General features: G+C 45.3%; 1 protein-coding gene across 2 annotated transcripts in view; it reads left to right on the forward strand.

Annotated features, from left to right (window-relative positions):
• Positions 1-19,181, forward strand: part of RHBDD1 (rhomboid domain containing 1) — a 95,653-nt gene extending 76,472 nt beyond the window's left edge. For both annotated transcript variants that reach the window (XM_066599617.1, XM_066599624.1), the window contains exon 8: positions 14,369-19,181. In XM_066599617.1, coding sequence (XP_066455714.1) covers positions 14,369-14,502 — 134 coding nt within the window. In that variant the 3' untranslated portion in view covers positions 14,503-19,181. The remainder of the gene's footprint in view (positions 1-14,368) is intronic.
• Positions 19,182-20,456: the final 1,275 nt, after the last annotated feature.

Below are 20,456 nucleotides of genomic sequence, written 5' to 3' on the forward strand. Positions count from 1 at the left end.
AAGCATCAGACGCAGAAGGATGCCTATGTATCTGACCACATCACAATGTACGCTAATGATGGCTCTTCATATAAAGTTACTGTATAAATGCTGTACAAAGGCCCAATGTCCACTTGTACGCACGGATTCCACTGCCGAATTGGTGGAGTATTGCAGGTTTCTCATAGGTTGCCATGGCAGTTTGGGTATATGAAGGCTCTGGGTCAACCATAGATTTTAACCTATCAAGCCTATGGTTTACCTCAACAGTACAGTATTACTTTGTGTTGTTTTGTGTTGTGCCATCAAATGATTGTAAGTTGAAGTCCCCTACTGGGATAAATAAAAAAAAAGTAAAAATAAGTTTTTAATCAAAAATTTTATTTTGCAAAGTATTGCAAAAAAAATATTAAAAGTTTAAGATGTCATTATATTTAGCAAATCCACGCGCGAGAAAAAAACGCAAATCCACATCCCATAGGAATGCATTGACCATCCGCAGTTAATTAAATAGCTGCGGATGGTATTTTAACCTTAATGCTGGGTTCCCACAGCACGGTTTCACCGTGGAAATCTGGCGGTTTTGCCGCAGCAAAAAAAATGCGAGATTTCCGTGGGATAAGTGCAGCTTTAAAGCCCGCGGGGTTTTAGCCATGGCTTTTGGAGTGGCTTCGTTGCATCATTTTCTTTTGCGGCTGGCTCTTCCCATAGAAAGGAGTGAGGCTGCAACGAAAAAAAAAATTGACATGCTGCGTCCCGGGAATCCGCGCCACAGCGTTGGCTAATGCTGGCTTTGCCGCGACGGACTGTGACAAATCTTGTCCACATGGCTGGTTTAGAATATTTTACAATTTTTTTAATGAATTTATATGGTCCATTTAAATAATACCATTGAAAAAAAATACCACTCGTCCCACGAAATACAAGCCTTCATACGGCTGTCGATAGAAAAATGAAAAAGTTACAGCTCTTGGAACATATTGGCAAAAAAGTGACAAAATAAGCAAAGAATGGCCGTGTCTTCAAGGTGCTGATTAGAGATGAGCGAGCATACTCTGTAAGGACAATTACTCGAGCGAGCATTGTCCTTAGCGAGTACCTTCCCGCTCGGAAGAAAAGGTTCGGCTGTCGGTGGCGGGCGGGGAGCGGCGGGGGAGAGCAAGGGGGAACAGAGGGGAGATTCTCTCTCTCCCCCTCTCTCCCCTCCCCCCCTGCTCACTCCCGCAACTCACCGCTCCCCCGCACCGGCACCCGAATCTTTTCTTCCGAGTGGGCAGGTACTCGCTAAGGGCAATGCTCGCTCATCTCTAGTGCTGATACATTTCATTTATGTAGGTCCACAGGACCTTTTTTCCAGCGCTCCGATATCAGAATGTGTCCATTAAAGGCCGAGTGGGAATATTATTTCATTAACTTATATAGTTGCTGATCGTATGTATCTATTTGCCATTGTTTGTTTGTCAACAGCTGTGAACAATACTATATAGAGGTCGTTTATATAGCACGCCAGTAATTATCACACAACACGTTTTCTCACAACTACTAAAATAAACTCTTAGTAAATTTATATTAGGACAAAATCCGAATCGCGCTGTGCTGAAACATTGTTGTTATTGGCCGGGGCTCCTCCATGATTTAATGCTCTCCCAAATGATAGCATGCATTTTCACAGCCGCTGACCATGCCACACTGACTAATATGTTTTTTTTTCTTACACTGAATTTTGGCCACTCTTATAACTTAAGAAAATAAAAGCCGCGTCTATGAATGCATGTTTTGTCTTAATTCCAATAACAACATTTCTCCACATCCAAGTCGCAAAATGTTTGGGGGCCGCATTAAATGAATCTCTTTTTACCTTCATTAACACCCAGGAGAAATATTGTAATTCCTGGAAATATCAAACCTGCCATTTATTAGTGTGCTGTTTGCATAACTGTGCTGCTGTCCTCCTCTTGTTTTCGTTACAGTGTAGTCTCCCACTTATCGGATTTTATAGTATTAAACCTGAATCTGCTTTTTATTGGTAGCCATACTCGGCATTAGAGCGGGGTTTGTAATGAATACAGAGTGATTTCAGGGAAAATAAGAGTGATTATCCACTCAAAACACACAGACTATGGGAAGCACTGATATTTGGATGCTGAAAAGGAAGAAAAGAACCATTACAGGATAATTACAGGTTCTGGTAGCACAGATAGGCTGCAGATTAATGAGGACTTCTCTGGTCTTCTGATTTGTTTTGTTTGTTAAATAGTTGTATTTCCTGTTTCAAGGGTTGTCCAATTGTAAAGTACTGATAGTCTTTCCTTACAATAGGCCACCCATAGTAGATCAGCAGGAGTTTACTGCCAGGAAACTGCTGATCAGCACTTTCGCAGGTTAGGTGAATCTCTGCAGGAAGCAGATAGCCGTGTTCTCTGTGCAGTGGCCAGGTTTGGTATTACAAGCAAACTTCTTGTTCATTTTGGCATGCAATACCAAGTCTCACCACTGCAGTAGGAATGGAGTTGTTTACTGAGCTGACTTCTGCAGGAAGTAAACAAGTGCACGACCCTGGTGAACACCTGATCAGAGAGAATCCTATGGGGTAGACTCTGACGATCTGCTGTTGATACTATTTTCCATTTCTTGCTCCAGCAATGATGATATCCCAACAACGGACCATGTGACCACTTCAGTTAATCACTTGCGGATTTTTTTCATTTTCGTTTTTTTCCTCCCCCTTTTAAAAAATAGTAACTCCTTTATTTATCCATCAACGTCGCTGTATGAGGGCTTGTTTTTTGCAGGACGAGTTGTATTTTTCAATGGTGCTATTTAATGTACCATATAATGTACTGAAAAATGTCTAAGTGGAGTAAAATGAAAAAAAAACTGCATTCCGCCATCTTTCAGTGCATCTTGTTTCTACGGCGCACAAACTGCAACAAAAATGACATGATAACTTTATTCTATGGGTCAGTACGATTACTTCCCTTATCGTTCAGGGCATTTAAAAGGTTAATAGCGCCGATCAGCCGTGCAGCTGATTGCAGCTATTGCCCGCGGGTGTTCGCTGTAATAAACATCCGGCGCCCGCACTGTATAAAGAGAGGTCGCCCCGCGATCTCTCTTCATACATACCCCGTCGCTGCAGGACGGAACTGTATGTCCTATAGGGGGAAGGGGATAAATGCTGGAAAAACAAAAAAACTGTACAGCATCCATAACATCTCGTACTATAACATATTACAGTGTTTGTTTAGCATTGTACATTCTATAAACAAAAATGCCAAAATAGCTGTTTTCTGTTCATCTTGCTTCCCCAAAACGGGAATAAAAAGTAATCAAAAAGTCACATGTACATTAAAGGGGTTGTCCCGAGGCAGCAAGTGGGTCTATACACTTCTGCATGGCCATAATAATGCACTTTGTAATGTACATTGTGCATTAATTATGAGCCATACAGAAGTTATAAAAAGTTTTATACTTACCTGCTCCGTTGCTAGCGTCCTCGTCTCCATGGAGCCGACTAATTTTTGGCCTCCGATGGCCAAATTAGCCGCGCTTGCGCAGTCCGGGTCTTCAGCAGTCTTCTATGGAGCCGCTCGTGCCAGAGAGCGGCTCCGTGTAGCTCCGCCCCGTCACGTGCCGATTCCAGCCAATCAGGAGGCTGGAATCGGCAGTGGACCGCACAGAAGAGCTGCGGTCCACGAAGGTAGAGGATCCCGGCGGCCATCTTCAGCAGGTGAGTATGAAGACGCCGGACCGCCGGGATTCAGGTAAGCGCTGTGCGGGTGGTTTTTTTAACCCCTGCATCGGGGTTGTCTCGCGCCGAACGGGGGGGGGGTTAAAAAAAAAAAAACCCGTTTCGGCGCGGGACATCTCCTTTAAAATGATACCAATAAAAACTACAAGTCATTCTGCAAAGAAACAAGCCTTCAATACAGATCTGTAAACAGAAAAGTAAGAATGCTGCGGTCCTGGAACTCAGTGCCGCAGAAAAAGTCTATTTGTGTAAACAGAAAAAAGTGTTTATATTGTGCAAAAGTAGTAAAACATAAGAAAACCTCTGGGCCGCCTGCACATGGCAGAGCTGGATTTTGCATGCGGGTTCCCGCAGTGGATTCCGGCTCTGACTGTGGCCGGCAGCCCTGCGTACCTGCATTTTCTCTTATTTTTCTGTATTGCGGATCGTTGCGGCGAGCCGTCGTCGGACATGCGAAGTACAGACATTTTTTTCCAAATGTTTACTTTAGATGATGACACAGAATCCGCAACCTGTCAGCAATGTTAATTGTGAATGGGCCGCGGGTGGGACGGCTTCCATTGACTTCAATGGAAGCCGTGCATGCAGAATCTGCGCAAAAATGGAGCATGCTGTGATTTTTCCTCTGTGAGCGGAAGTGGTTTCCGCTCATGGGCATGAAGAATCGATTTTCCACAGCATGCTATGGATGGTATTTGCTGCGGAACCGCAGTGCGGTAACCTAACATTTATACCACATAGTGAGCTCATTAAAAATAAATCCCCAAAAACAATGCTGAAATTGCAACTTTTTTTTTCCATTGTTCTCTAGCAAAAAAATTTATACTTTGTTCAATACATTGTATGTACCTGAAATTTGGTTCCAAAAAAAAAACTAGAACTTGTCCTGCAAAATACAAGTCCTACACCTACATTGACCAAAAAAATTAAAAAAAATTATGACCGCTGCGACACAAAAAGGTAAGTGATTTACTGGTTCCTAAAATTAGTTATGTGAATAAAGAGTTAAAAATGCAGTTAAGGCGGCGACTGAGTTCTGTGCCAAATATATTTACATGAGCCATAAATTATAAATCTGCAATAAAAAAGTAAAATTGGAAAAGCCCTCCAGAAAATGTCAGTGACTATTAGGAAGCTACGTGTCTATGGGATCACCTGGTTGTATGTAACTAGTAGTAATGAGGCTAACTTTTTGGTCCTTGAATGTAAAAGGATTGTCCGAAAATTCTGTTTATAGAAAGGGGGCAATATCTAAGCAGTCTACCCTGTTGCTTATCGGCCACTCGATTTAAAAGTCAATCTGTCTGGGTGATTTGCCAAGGTCCCAGATGGGTAGCTTTATCAGTGTGTCAAGAGGCACAGCTTGGAATGTATGAATATAATTTATGGATCGTGTGCCAAAACACAAACAAGATATTCTCCTATAAGGAAACGAAGCATATTCTGTAGTAACGCTTCACGACACGCGGATATAACAGCCATATGCACCCGCAGAATATTGACCTCTGAATACTAATTGTAGCACATCTGCAGAATTCTGCCAGATCAGCAAAGCCTTTGCCAAACTCTGTTGGCACTGCATTGTAGGTAACACCAGCTTCCTTTCCTGCTCATGAAAATATTGAATGTATCCAGAGAAGGAACCCAATAACCGTGTGTCGCCAGCGTGACTTTTGACTATAGAACATTAAAGCCCATTAAACAGGATATGGTCGCTCAATGTATTTGTGTTGATTCTCCAAGGGCTTAAGTAATAATACAAATAGCACTTCCATAATATATTATTATTATGACAATCGCTACAAGAAATGTAAAAATCACTGCCAACATTCTGTGCTCATATTACCTAACTGTAAGGCTCTGCTCACATCTGTAGCCTATAGAGAACAATATGGAGGTACGCGCGTAATAGGTGGTGAAATAGACCATGCTGCGTTCTTTTGTATGTGTGAATGTATCAATGAAAATATATGTACTTTCACTGACTTCATTCACCGCATAACAACCTGTGAAATCACGCTTGTGGGAATGAGCCCTTAGTGTCACATGCCTCTCCCCCTTTAACATAATAGAACGTCCTCTATGGATTCATTGCCTTGAATATCTAATCAGTGACCCATGGCACTCCTTAATTGGGGAGCATTGTACAATCCCTTTTCACAGCACTGAGGCAGAAGAAAGTTGTTGTTTGTTTGTTTATTTTTTGAAGTGTGGACTTTGCAGACTGGACATGCTCTATATCACGTGTCAAACACAGGGCCCGCGGGCCGAATCCGGCCCGCTGCCTCATGTTATGTGGCCCTCGGCATGCCAATGCCCGTTACCACTTCAGCGATTACCAGCTGGGGTGCCGCAGCTCCCCGCTGGTAATCGTGCTGTTACCACTGATTCCAGCGCACACTGTTATCAGTGTGCAGCTGGGATCCACCTCCCCTGAGTCCCCTGCTCATCAGTTCCGGAGGAGAGGACTTGGAAGGAAGCGTACCGGGCGCACACACTGATGTCAGTGTGCATCCGGGCTCAGCTCAAGCAGAGGGAGAGCGTCGCTGACAGCAAGGAGGAGGTAAGTATATGGGTTGGGGCTTATTATTACTGAGGATGGGGGGGGCTTATTATTACTATTACTGAGAGGGGCTTATTACTAAGGGGGGGCTGAGTATTACTACTGAGGGGGTTAATATTACTAATTGGGCCACTTTGGGAGTTGCTTGTTTTACTGGGGCCACTATCAGGGTCACTATTAGGGCTCGTTCACACAGGTGTAATTGTATTTCGGTCGCACAAATACGCTGTGTATTTGCGCAATCAAAAATCGCTTATGCCTGTATATTTGTGTACGCAAAAAGGAATGCAGATGGGCCCACTGAAATAGTGCACAAATATGCAGTGAATACATAGGTTTCCTGGGCATTCACCACGTATTTGCGCGGCCCATTCACTTCCATGGCCTATTGCGGTGCGTGGTACACAACAAAATAGTTCATGCTCTGTGAAAATATACATCATGTGAATGAACTCATTGAAATCAATGGCTTCTATTCACTGCATATTATGTACGCAAATACGCTGGTGTGAACAAGCCCTTACTCTACTGTCTTAGGCCCCCTGCACACGAGCGGAAATTCCGCGGCGGGATTTCCCTCAGAATTTCCGCCCGTGGAAGCTGCCATAGGATTGCCTTAGAAAACGTAATCCTATGCAGACGGCTGCGATTTGTCCTCGCGGAAAACAAATCGCGGCATGCCTGCGAGTCCCGGAGCCGCGGTAGCAGGTGAGTGCCGTGCTGGTCCCTGCAGGGGCTCGGGTCAGGTCCCGCTGCGAGAATTCTCGCAGCGGGATCTGACCCGGCCGTCTGCAGGCTGCCTTACAATTGGCCTTTTGAAGGTCACCATAAGCCTGATGTGGCCCTCGGTGAAAATGAGTTTGACACCCCTGATCTATATCATAGTATCTTCCTGAATTGTAGCCCTGAGCAAATCAGCCTAAGTATGAGCTTTTATGTTCTGAGCAAGCACCACAAAATGAGGGGAAAAAATCTGAAAGCCCTAGAAGGGACACACTGAGCATGTTCAGAAAGGCTGATCTGCCATTCACTGGGCTGATTACATCATCACACATTGGGGTTGGCCATGTTTAAGGGAGGTACTCTGTACAATTATGTTAAGGACCTGTCCTACATAGTTTGCTTTTTCTCCATTGGCCACTCAACATGCAGTGTGTCCCATTGGTCAGTCAAATGGGAGAATCAATTAGGTGGGTGTACCCCTAGTAACCCCTGAGGACGCCATTACGTTGGCGAAACACATTGGGGGTGGGTTCTATGTTTCTTTTGGCTCAAACACGCAGACCTGGCAATGTTATTAAGGCCGCCTGCTCACAGCCAGGTCAGATTCCGCATGAAGGATCCAACCCTGTGTCCGGCCGGCGACCCCCGCGTAGTTGTCCACAGTCTTTATAATCTGTGCTGCGGATGTGCCGGCCGATCCCATGCCCTTTACTCGATTGCGGAAGGGTTGCGGGGTGGGCGGTTTCCATTGACTTCAGTGGAAGCCATCTGCACGGTAGCCGCACAGAATCGCAACATGCTGCAATTTCTCTTCCGCAAGCGGAAAATTGCAATCTATTTCTGCTCATGTATAGGAAATCGCATTTTGCCATAACATGCTATGGGCAGTATTTACTGCGGAATCCAGAGGCGGACGCCCACTTGGCAATGCAAATCAGCCCTTCTGCAGCCGGCCTTAGGCATTAGTCCGCAGCAGGGACCTGCTTGATATCTTATGTATCTACTAGCTATGTAGGAGGACTCTATAAAGCCCAGTCTACAGCATATTGCAGCAGCAGTGAATAATATATATTATAGGTGGCTCAGCGCTCCCAGATTTGCTAGGCAGGGGGTTGTAGTTTTCATTCAATGCTTCTTAGTATTTGAATTTAGTTAGATTTTACTGAGGGTCTTCAACCAGACTGTTTCTTTCCCTTTGGGCAATTTTGGTGTTAATTATTGTTAATAAGCCTGTGCAGACCCTGTATACTTCTCCAGAAGGAAGAGATATCCATGTACAGCCAGGCTGTTTCGGTGTTTTTGACCCTCGTCATTGTACATTCGGCTGACGGGGTGGGAGGCCTCTAACGTGGGTCAGGAGAGGAATCTTTTCATTCTGGAGACACTGCTTTGACTTTTCTATTCCTGTTCATGTTACAAGGCCTATTAAAAGATGGGACATTGACTTGTAGGAAATCTGCTTTCTATTGGGGCCTTATACCATCTCTCATTTGCATAGCACATTTCCCAGAGGAGCATGCATGGCCTTTTAGGTTTCCGCCCCCCTAATAGGTGCTCTCCATAAGTAGAAGCGATACTCCTTCTAGTTTATGAGGCACAGCCGTGTATTGTAGGTATGTGAGCATAATGTGGTATTTGCTGTACATTTGCTTGTGCTTTTTTATACAAGTGCGATTTTTTTTTTTAGGAATGTAAATTGAAACCACAAAGGGTTAATTGAAGCAATGAGTGTGCGGGTATCCCGAGAGCTTTCACTCACTGAACCCTGATGTGACAGAGAAACTGCTGGATGTTGCAGTGTAATCCCTGATTCTGAAACCAGCCAGACAATAAACAACTCCATAACATTCAGTGCAGCAGCTTCTGTAGAGCCCATCTGTTTCAAAATAAGCCTAATTCTGCTTACTATGTGGAAAGCTTTGCTGACTGGCATTTGTCCTAGTTCTGGTGCCCGTGCTAACTGCAAGCAACTCTGGTGCCACCTGCTGGCCTCTGGGCTGTAATACCGGCTAATTACAGTTTACTTAAAGCTGTTATGCTACTTTAGTCTAAGTGGCTCATTAATAAAGTGCTTCCTCTGGCTGACCTGCATTAAGCTAAATCCAAGTACTTAACAGGAGTTTCTAGATAAACGGCCTGAAAACTGCTGACTCGGTGGCACTCGGCTGCAGATGTCTGCCCACCCGTTCATCATTTAGCCAATAGTAGATCTAGTGCCGAGGGTATCTGAGATCTCTCATATGCATATCAAGCAGATAGACTGAGCTAGATATGCTACATATCCCTATGGGGCTGGAGTTCTGCACCTGTTTAAATTCGGGCGTTTTTACTTGAAAACCGCTAGATGAAATTCCACAGCGGAAAAGCCGCCTTCTGCAGAATTAAAGGGGTGGTCTCGCGAAACCAAGTGGGGTTATACACTTCCGTATGGCCATATTAATGCACTTTGTAATATACATCGTGCATTAAATATGAGCCATACAGAAGTTATTCCACTTACCTGCTCCGTTGCTAGCGTCCTCGTCTCCATGGTTCCGTCTAAATTCGCTGGCAGCTTGCTTTTTTAGACGCGCTTGCGCAGTCCGGTCTTCTCCTTCCAGCACGAGCCGCTTCAGTGTGCTCCCCGCTACAGCTCTTCTGCGCATGCGCAGACGAGCTGTCACTGCTCGGGAGCGCGCTGGAGTGGCCATTCTGTACCTTCCTCTGTTAGAGGAAGGTGCAGAAACTGGAGCTGCCGTCCTGAGAAGCCGCCCAGGTGTCCAGCTGTCCCGAGAAGCCGCCCAGGTAAGTGATGGGTCGGGGGTGATGTTCACTGACAGGTGAAGGCCCCGGAGCCCAGCGCTGGGCTCCGGGGCCTTCACCTGGGCTCCGGAACTTAGCGCTGGGCTCCGGGGCCTTCACCTGGGCTCCGGAACCTAGCGCTGGGCTCCGGGGCCTTCACCTGGGCTCCGGAACCTAGCGCTGGGCTCCGGGGCCTTCACCTGGGCTCCGGAACCTGGCGCTGGGCTCCGGGGCCTTCACCTGGGCTCCGGAGCCTAGCGCTGGGCTCCGGGACCTTCACCTGGGCTCCGGAACCTAGCGCTGGGCTCCGGGGCCTTCACCTGGGACCCGGAACCTAGCGCTGGGCTCCGGGGCCTTCACCTGGGACCCGGAGCCTAGCGCTGGGCTCCGGGGCCTAGCGCTGGGCTCCGGGGCCTTCACCTGGGCTCCGGAACCTAGCGCTGGGCTCCGGGGCCTAGCGCTGGGCTCCGGGGCCTTCACCTGGGCTGAGGGTCTAGCGCTGGGGAGCCGGGAGCGTAGCGCTGGGGAGCCGGGGGCTAGCGCCGGTTACCTGCTGCCTGGCGGTGGGTGACTGGTCGGCGGCTGCGGTGGGTCCGGTCGGCGGCTGCGGGGCGTCGTGTTGTCATAGAGACACAGCTGGCAGCGTCTCGGGAGCGCGCACGTCGGGCTGCAGCGAGCGACGGGAAAAGAGCCGGCGGCCATCTTGGGGAAACTTTTATAAGTTGCTGAAACGCTGGAACGGTAAGTACAAACCAGCTAGAAATGTCATTTACAGGGGGGCTTAGTAATGTATGCTTAATGGGGGGGACTGGGCAAAAAAAAAAATTCACTGCTTCCTCGAGACATCTCCTTTAAGGACATCTTGCAGAATTGTTGTTGTGAATTTCTAACATACGGGAGATGTAATTCCACAATTAAAGTCTGCGGAAAAAAACTCAAGATATTCTGCAAGATGTTCAGCAGAATGCATTATGCAGTTAAAAATGCAACAAAATCCGCACTAATTGGCCCAATCCGGATCTCTGCTGCGTCCTGCGGACAATTCCATTCTGTGCAAGAGGTCCCTAAGGTTTTTCTTTTAGACTTTGCTTCTTGTGAGGATGGACTCCTTGGTTTGGCTGAAAAAGGCATCAAAACTGCACCAGATTGTACTGTGTGATCCTGGCCTTAACCCCTTAATGCTGCAGCACATACATTTACGTACTGCAGCATCAGGGTATGTATGAAGGGAGATCCCGCGGCGATCTCCTATCATACACCACGGGCACAGGATGTTTCTCACAGTCGGCGGCAACTGTTCCGGTTGATCGCGGCAACCCGCACGGCTGATTGGAGATGTAAACCCTTTAAATGCTGCTGTTAATTCTGACAGCAGCATTTAAATCTGTACAGCCCCCCGCAATGAGATCGCAGGGAGCTGTGCGGGTGTCATGGCAGCCGGGGGACCTTCTGAAAGGCCCCGGGGTTGTCCTGGCAGAATGCCTATCAAGTCATGCTCGTGGCGTGGCTTGATAGACTGCCTGCCCAATGGCAGTATGATGTAATGCTAAGGCATTACATCATACTGCAGGAGCATTCAAAGCACCGCTAGTTGTTGTACCCTCTGGGGACTAAAAAAAAGTAAAAATAAGGTCAATAAGGTTTTACTAATTAGAAAAAAAAAAAATTAGGAAAAGTTTAAAAAAAAACTTTTGCCATATTTACAATAAAAGAATCTAAAGCCTAAAACAAAAATAAATATTTGGTATCGCAACATCCATAAAAGACCGATCTATCAAAGAAACGCATTATTTGTCCCGCACTATGTATAAAGAACACCAGAAATGCACTTTTTTGGTCACCCTGTCTCCAAAAAAAAGAGCTATCAAAAAGTTTTATGTATTCCCTTATGTTACCATTGCAAACTACAGGACGTCCCACAAAAAATGAGCCCTCGCACAACTATGTCGATGAAAAAATTAAGTTATTGCGCACAGAAGATGGCGGCAAAAATACTTTTCTGCGTCATTCTACATTGGATCACAGGTAGATTACTAGTGATCACTTTGGTTCCCTTGCAGATTACTTGTGATCACTTTGGTTCTCCTGCAGATTACTGGTGATCACTTTGGTTCTCCTGCAGATTACTGGTGATCACTTTAGTTCTCTTGCAGATTACTGGTGATCACTTTAGTTCTCTTGCAGATTACTGGTGATCACTTTGGTTCTCCTGCAGATTACTGGTGATCACTTTGGTTCTCCTGCAGATTACGGGTGATCACTTTGGTTCTCCTGCAGATTACGGGTGATCACTTTGGTTCTCCTGCAGATTACTGGTGATCACTTTGGTTCTCTTGCAGATTGCGGGTGATCACTTTGGTTCTCCTGCAGATTACTGGTGATCACTTTGGTTCTCCTGCAGACTACTGGTGATCACTTTGGTTCTCCTGCAGATTACTGGTGATCACTTTGGTTCTCCTGCAGATTACTGGTGATCACTTTGGTTCTCCTGCAGATTACTGGTGATCACTTTGGTTCTCTTGCAGATTGCGGGTGATCACTTTGGTTCTCCTGCAGACTACTGGTGATCACTTTGGTTCTCCTGCAGACTACTGGTGATCACTTTGGTTCTCCTGCAGATTACTGGTGATCACTTTGGTTCTCCTGCAGATTACTGGTGATCACTTTGGTTCTCCTGCAGATTACTGGTGATCACTTTGGTTCTCCTGCAGATTACGGGTGATCACTTTGGTTCTCCTGCAGATTACTGGTGATCACTTTGGTTCTCTTGCAGATTGCGGGTGATCACTTTGGTTCTCCTGCAGACTACTGGTGATCACTTTGGTTCTCCTGCAGACTACTGGTGATCACTTTGGTTCTCCTGCAGATTACTGGTGATCACTTTGGTTCTCCTGCAGATTACGGGTGATCACTTTGGTTCTCCTGCAGATTACGGGTGATCACTTTGGTTCTCCTGCAGATTACTGGTGATCACTTTGGTTCTCTTGCAGATTGCGGGTGATCACTTTGGTTCTCCTGCAGACTACTGGTGATCACTTTGGTTCTCCTGCAGACTACTGGTGATCACTTTGGTTCTCTTGCAGATTACTGGTGATCACTTTGGTTCTCCTGCAGATTACTGGTGATCACTTTGGTTCTCCTGCAGATTACTGGTGATCACTTTGGTTCTCCTGCAGATTACTGGTGATCACTTTTGGTTCTCTTGCAGATTACGGGTGATCACTTTGGTTCTCTTGCAGATTACGGGTGATCACTTTGGTTCTCTTGCAGATTACGGGTGATCACTTTGGTTCTCTTGCAGATTACGGGTGATCACTTTGGTTCTCTTGCAGATTACGGGTGATCACTTTGGTTCTCTTGCAGATTACGGGTGATCACTTTGGTTCTCCTGCAGACTACTGGTGATCACTTTGGTTCTCCTGCAGACTACTGGTGATCACTTTGGTTCTCCTTCAGACTACTGGTGATCACTTTGGTTCTCCTGCAGATTACTGGTGATCACTTTGGTTCTCCTGCAGATTACTGGTGATTACTTTGGTTCTCCTGCAGATTACTGGTGATCACTTTGGTTCCCTTGCAGATTACTGGTGATCACTTTGGTTCCCTTGCAGATTACTGGTGATCACTTTGGTTCTCCTGCAGATTACTGGTGATCACTTTGGTTCCCTTGCAGATTACTGGTGATCACTTTGGTTCTCCTGCAGATTCCTGGTGATCACTTTGGTTCCCTTGCAGATTATTGGTGATCACTTTGGTTCCCTTGCAGATTATTGGTGATCACTTTGGTTCCCTTGCAGATTACTGCTGATCACTTTGGTTCCCTTGCAGATTACTGGTGATCACTTTGGCTCCCTTGCAGATTACTGCTGATCACTTTGGTTCCCTTGCAGATTACTGCTGATCACTTTGGCTCCCTGCACAAGGGCGATCAGTTTCTTTATGAGAGAACTTTACTAACAAAACGATTGACCACTGCAGAAAACTCCTTCAATTACAACCATTCAATGATGTCATTCAATGAATAGCTATGATCAGTTAATCGAGCGCCTTCAGGGTAGGGCTTATTATCGGGGAAACGCCATAGATAGATATGAGAGAAATAGGTATGGGAGAGAGAGAGATAAACAGACATATGAGAGATAGACAGGCAGACAAGCAGATAAATACATACCCCGAGGCCCAGACCACTTCTTTGTGTGAGGGGAGCAGCAGGGAGATGGCATCCTCTCTCCTCATCTCCGGCTCACGCTGTCAGCTGGACCTTGCTAATCATGCGGCCACCAACAGTGCAATTTGAATGTGTATGTGTGTATATAGCGGAGGGCGGGCTCTGGGCCCCCTTAAGCACAGGGGCCAGGTCGCCATAATGACTCTGGTGACCCCTGATCGTACGCCTGTGCATTAATGTGTAACCCATAACCAAAGTCCAGTGGAGGCTGCATAGTCATCATTCTGTGGTACACTCGGTAGGAGCTGCTTTGTAGTTCATCATTATGCTATCTGAATTTTGAAAATGGCAACATTATGTGTATATTTGTGGTTGACAATAACACTTGTTTCTTATGTTACAGCCTGTGATGCCCCACAGGAGGAGCTATCCTTGGAAGAACTCAGAAGACTAAGACTGAACAGGTTTACACGCCGTCCAAAACCTAAAACCCGCTCTGTTTTAGGTAAAGAGTTCAGCAAACTCGACTATTTATGAGTAACAATGCTCTCCTGCACTCGGAGGACTTCCTGTTCAATAGTCCTGTTCTACCCGGATAAATAAAGCCAAATGCACTCGGGACTTGTAACTGCCAAGCTTGAATGCCAACCTCCTCCACAATGCTGCCTTTCTGAACACTCTGTTCCCTTTTTTATTGCCCTTTTTAAAATATTGGTCAGAAAGTAACTAGTTCCCAGAGGCGTAACTTAAAGCTTTTGAGCCCCAATGCAAAATCTGTACCAGGGCCCCCAATTATAGTGCTTTATTTAAAGCACTGGGCTTACGGAGAAGATGGGCCTCATGGGCCCTCTAAGGCTCCTGGGCCTGGGTGCAACTGCATCCCCTATAGTTACGCCCCTGCCTGTCCTAAGTAGGCTACCAAGTCAGACAATGGTAATCTCATTGCAGTAACCCAAAGGTTAATGCTTAACAGCTAGAGTTGTGTTAGGGTGCCTTTACACGCGCCGTGGATTTACGGCAGAATCCACATTAGGCCAATGATACACATCTGATTTTTCTTTGACATGTTAATCCACAGCAGAAGTCAAAGACTGAGCTTCAGAGTTCTGTCGCACATTTTGTTGTTGATTGGCATGCAGATTTAGCCACTGTTCGGGTATGTGCACACCGCTAGATTTTCTGCTTGAATTCCACCTCTAAAAAAGAAAAACCTAGTAAAACCCGTGTGTTTTTGTTGTGGATCTGCACGTGGATGTATCCCCATCATTGGGTAAAATGCGCACACGGAATTCTGTTGCTTTTCCACACCAAGAAGTGACAATGGAATTCCACATGCAGATGTTGCCCATTGACAAGGCTAAATCCGTGGATCTGCAGCAAAGGAATGCTATGTAATCATACTCTTAAAGGGGGAATCCCCAATGTGGATTTCTTACCAAGAACTGACATGGCAACTCGTTTTTATTTTCCAGAATGCAGCTTTCAGAATCCACACCGTATGAACTATGTTGTGGATTTTCATAGCATTCAATACAGTGTAAAGTGATGTGGAACACAGAATCGATGCACAGAGAAATTCCACAGGACATAGTGCAGATGCGGATTTTGTCAATTAGTGCGGATATTGTTGCGTAAGACCTCCTTAATTCCACGGCAGAAATCTTTTTCGCTGTGAAATTTATTTTGCGGTTTTGAAGTAAATAACATAGTATGTAAGACCAAAAAAAAGACATATGTCCATCCAGTTCATCCTATTACACCCCCCCCCCCCTACACACAATGTTGAGCCAGAGAAAAGCAAAAAAAACAAGTTAGAAGCCAATTTTTCCCATTTAAGAGAAAAAAATTCCTTCCCGACTCCGATCTGGAAATCAGAATAATCCCCAGATCACGGTCCCTTCTGAAGTGATTACGGCATGTAATATATTGCCGAGAAAGACGACCAGGCTCCTCTTGTACTCTTTTATTGAATTCGTCATCACCACATCCTCAGGTAGAGAGTTCCATAGCCTCACTGCTCTTACAGTGAAGAACCCCCTTCTATGTTGGTGTAGAAACCTTCTTTCCTCTAGATGTAGAGGGTGTTAGTCACAGTCCTGGGTACAAATAGATGATGGAAGAGATCTCTGTATTGTCCCCTGATATATTTATACATCGTTATTAGGTCACCCTTCAGCCATCTATTTCCTAAACTAAATAACCCCAATTTTGATATCCTCTCTGTGTATTGTAGTCCACTAATTCCATTTATTTAGTTGCCTGCCTTTGTACCCGCTCAAGCTCTGATATTTCTTTTTTGAGTACCGGTGCCGAAAACTATACACAATATTATATGTGTGGTCTGACCAGTGACTTGTACAGAGGAAGAGCAATGTTCTCATCATGTGCCCCTAGACCTCTTTTGATGTACTCCATAATCCTATTTGCCTTGGCAGCAGCTGCCTGACACTGGTTGCTCCAGTTGAGCTTACAGTTAACTAAAATCCCCGAGTGCTTTTTCCATGTCAGTGTTACCCAGTGGTTTCCTATTTAGCATATAATGGTGACATGTATTTCCTCTGTCCATGTGCAGAATATTACATTTATTAGTGTTAAACCTTATTCTGCCCAAACCCCCGACTTATGTACACGGGTGTATTCGCTTTCGGTCTGTGAAAACGCTGCATATTTCACAGACCATAAACTTGACGTATGCCTTGCTTATTGCATTTCTTATGTAAGTGTATTCATTGTGTTTTTCATGTGCAAAAGAAATATAAGAACGTCCAATTGATTTCATGCATAAATCCACGGTGGATACGCATGTATCACACATATTTGCCTAATCCCATTGAGGTTAATGGGCTCTTTTGGTCCGTAATACGGGCCAAAATAGAAGATGCTGCTTTATTTTCATGCACTTAAATATGCATGTCTATACACCCCATTGCCAATCCATGGGGTTTCAGATCTCTGCATTAAGCATGTAAAAAAATTTGCGCATAATATGGAGCGCAAATACGCCCCTGTGAATGATGCCTTAAAGCAACCCACCGGTCCTGGAGAAACAAAGATGGCAGAACCACTTCCCTGACTACCTGATGCATTAGTACTCTAAGACACTACACAGTGATGTGACCAGCCAGCAATGCTCATGTGGGCCACATTGGCCAATCAAAGCAGCACAGTATGCATAAGGTAGTCGGAGAAGCCCGTTTGGCCATTTTTGTTTCAGGACCTTAAAGCGATATAGCAACTTTTTTCAGACCTGTATCTGTGAATGTAAACTTGAGCTCTTAGTTCAGCTGCTCATACACATAAAATGATGATCTACTGCAGCTCAACCAGTTGATCTATTTGTGTGATGTCTATTTGTGTCTTTTGAAGGATCCCACCACTATTGCATGGTCAGCTTTTACATGTGGAGACGGGCTCTGGTTTTAGCAAGAAGTAATTTATTTCCTAAGGAAAAAGTTATGCAGTTTTCCAACATGTTTCTGGTATCCAATCAGTTTTTCATGTTTTTTCATTTTTTTCCAGGAACTGTTTGTTGTCATCCGATAATAACGTTTCTTGTTTAGCCCCCAGGAGATGAACCTCCGTCGTGGTCATGCGATGGACACACATTCCCGGCCTGTTTCTAGACACTGGGAGAAATTTACTAAACCCGCCATTTCCAACGTCAGTCTTAGTATAATTTCCCCCGACGGTTCACTTAATACATGAAAAGGCTCACACCTCTTCATGTATTAGGCGCATCCAGGCACCTCCGTGCACCTTCTCAGAAATATACAACAGGCTGACAGTTGCTGTGTAAATTATACATAAATCTGTCAGTTCGGGACGGCCATGCCACATCTGATAAGCCCACCTACATTTTGAAGAAGTGACAAGGCCGTTGCAAAAAGCGAAAAAGTTGCAAAGTTTTGCACAAAAAGCTGCAAAAATTAGCGACTTTTTTAATGCCAGAAGCTGTTGTAAAAAGCTTTAGGCCTCATGTCCACTAGCTAAATGGAATTGCGGATTCCGCAGCGGATTTTGCCCATGGGGAATCATTGGCCATCCGCGGTCCATTAAATTGATCTTTGCACCCGCGGATGGCATTTTAAAAGAATTGCGTTTTTCACGCGCGGCAGAAAAAACACAGCATGCTCCATTCTGCCGCGGATTCCGTGCGAATCGGCAACATTGCTATCACATTAATAGCAATGTGTGCGGATATCTGCATGCAAAAAAAATACTATTTAAAGCAAATCCGCGCGGAAATCCGCGGCAGATTCTGCGCGGATTGTATTTTTTAAGTGGACATGAGGCCTTATAAATGTGCCCCGCTAACTCTGCAGTAGGTGTGACAATCTCTATACCTGTCTGTCAATCACATGACCAAGACAGCTTTCCATCCACTGTACATAAACGTTGAAGGTTCTTGGTGAATGACTGCAAGCAGAGATCTTGAAAACCATTAATAATTTATAGACAGAGTACTTGAAATTGTATAACGCTTTTACACAATGGGGCAGATTTACTAATTCTGTATAATAGCAATGGCCCATTTACAAGGGACGATTCGTTCAGAATCACACATTCCAACAGGAATCTAAATGATAATCATCCCGTGTAAATGCATGCACAAAACTGATTGATGCGCCGTACAGTGCAAGCAGCAGTCGTTCACTTGTGCTTACAGTGAAGGGAGGCGGCCAGGGGAGAGAATGCTTCCCAGCCGCCACACCTCCATGCTGGCAGCACTCGGAACAATGCCAACAATACCCGCTCCTGTGTAACGGCACAGGAGCGAGCATCACTGCGACGAATGTTGGGTATCATTTGCCCAACATCTCGGCCCGTATAAATGGACCATTAGGCAGTGCAAATTTAGACTACACAGTCTTTTAAAATGCTCCACATTTATCAGTCTGGTCTGTTTCCACCACCTATTAGTTGTTGTTTTTGGGCCACCCCACCTTCTCATGAAGCCACACTCCTTTTTAGACTTGCTGAAATAGGAGTCAAAAACACATCGTAATTGTGGTGCAAAGCATGTAAAACAAGTTTCTGGCACGGTCACGTTTCCAGTAGTAAATCTGCCCCAATGAGTAAACTTTACCTGCTAAAACTGGAGATTAGCCCCGTCACAATTATGTATTTTTAAGTTTGTCATCCTATTGCTGTTTTATACAAAAAGCATTTTTTCTCAACCTTGTTTTTTAATGTACAATAAAATCTCTTTCACTCGACTTGTAGATTATGTATATTTTTGCAATGTATTCAGGGCAAATCATTATTTCCATGAATTTATAAAACATCAGGAAAGGTCGCCTACACATGGCTTCATATCTTATCTAGGTCTGGGTTCATTCTTAGTATTCGTGTATTTATCCACCTTTAGGCCTCCCTCACACAGGGCGTTTTATACAGCGTTTAGCGCTGCCTTTTCAGCCCAGCGCTAAACGCTGTACAACACTCCCATTCATTTCAATGGGGCTGCTCACACAGGGCTGAAAACGCAGCGCTTTGCAACGCTGCACTTTGACAGCGATGCATGTTCTATTTTGGGTCGTTTTCAGCCCTGCGTCGCCCATTGAAATGAATGGGCAGCGGTTTTAGCACTGCTGAAAACGCGGCAACACTTGGTGCCGCGTTTTTGGCAGCGTTAACCGCTCACCGATTGTTGGGGTGAGGGCTTGCAATAGAAGCCATACCCCGAAAATCAGCCACAGCTAGGCTAGGTAGAAATAAAGAAAGTAATACTCACCTAGCCGCTGCAGTCCGGGTCACGGCCGCCGGTCTCTGCCGCTGATCCGGGCTTCCTCTGCACTCACAAGTCTATTGCCGGAGGCCAGGTTTGAGAACCCCGGCTCCGGCAATAGAGTGCTGTGATTGGTTGTCGGCGCTTGCTCGATGCCCAATCACAGCCCTTCATTGACTGTCTCAGCCAATCAGCGCCAGCAAGCTAAACCGTTAATTGGACAGATGACGTCGGCCTTTTATTGACTAACAATTATGTCACCAAAACATAAGACAGTATTAGGGTGATAATCCAGAACATGGGACCTCATTAATGAGAACAATAATAAGCCTATGTAATAACAGAAAGACAGTGCTTATCATGTGATCTGGTTTGGGTATATATAAATGTTTTTTTCTGGGGAAAAAAGGTGGCACTATTACCTAGTGCTGCACAAAGGTGAAAGCTTTTATTTTGAGTAAGGCACAAATTATTGTTTTAGGGCACCGAAACTTTAATAATTTCTAGGAAGCACACGGGGAACAGCCTTCACACAGAGGCTGGACACACATCTGTCTGGGATGATTTAGTGAATCCTGCACTGAGCAGGGGGTTGGACCCGATGACCCTGGGGGTCCCTTCCAACTCTACCATTCTATGATTCTAACTGTTATCTAACACTCAGGATCAACGCCACCATGCTGCTCTCAAGGAGGGGTGCGATGTAGTTGAAATCCTTACGCCGCCACACCGCTATCTCTCCCCAGGCTCCCCTCTCTTTGAT

The sequence above is a fragment of the Eleutherodactylus coqui genome, chromosome 1 (genome assembly GCF_035609145.1).
Source record: "Eleutherodactylus coqui strain aEleCoq1 chromosome 1, aEleCoq1.hap1, whole genome shotgun sequence".
Lineage (NCBI taxonomy): Eukaryota > Metazoa > Chordata > Amphibia > Anura > Eleutherodactylidae > Eleutherodactylus > Eleutherodactylus coqui.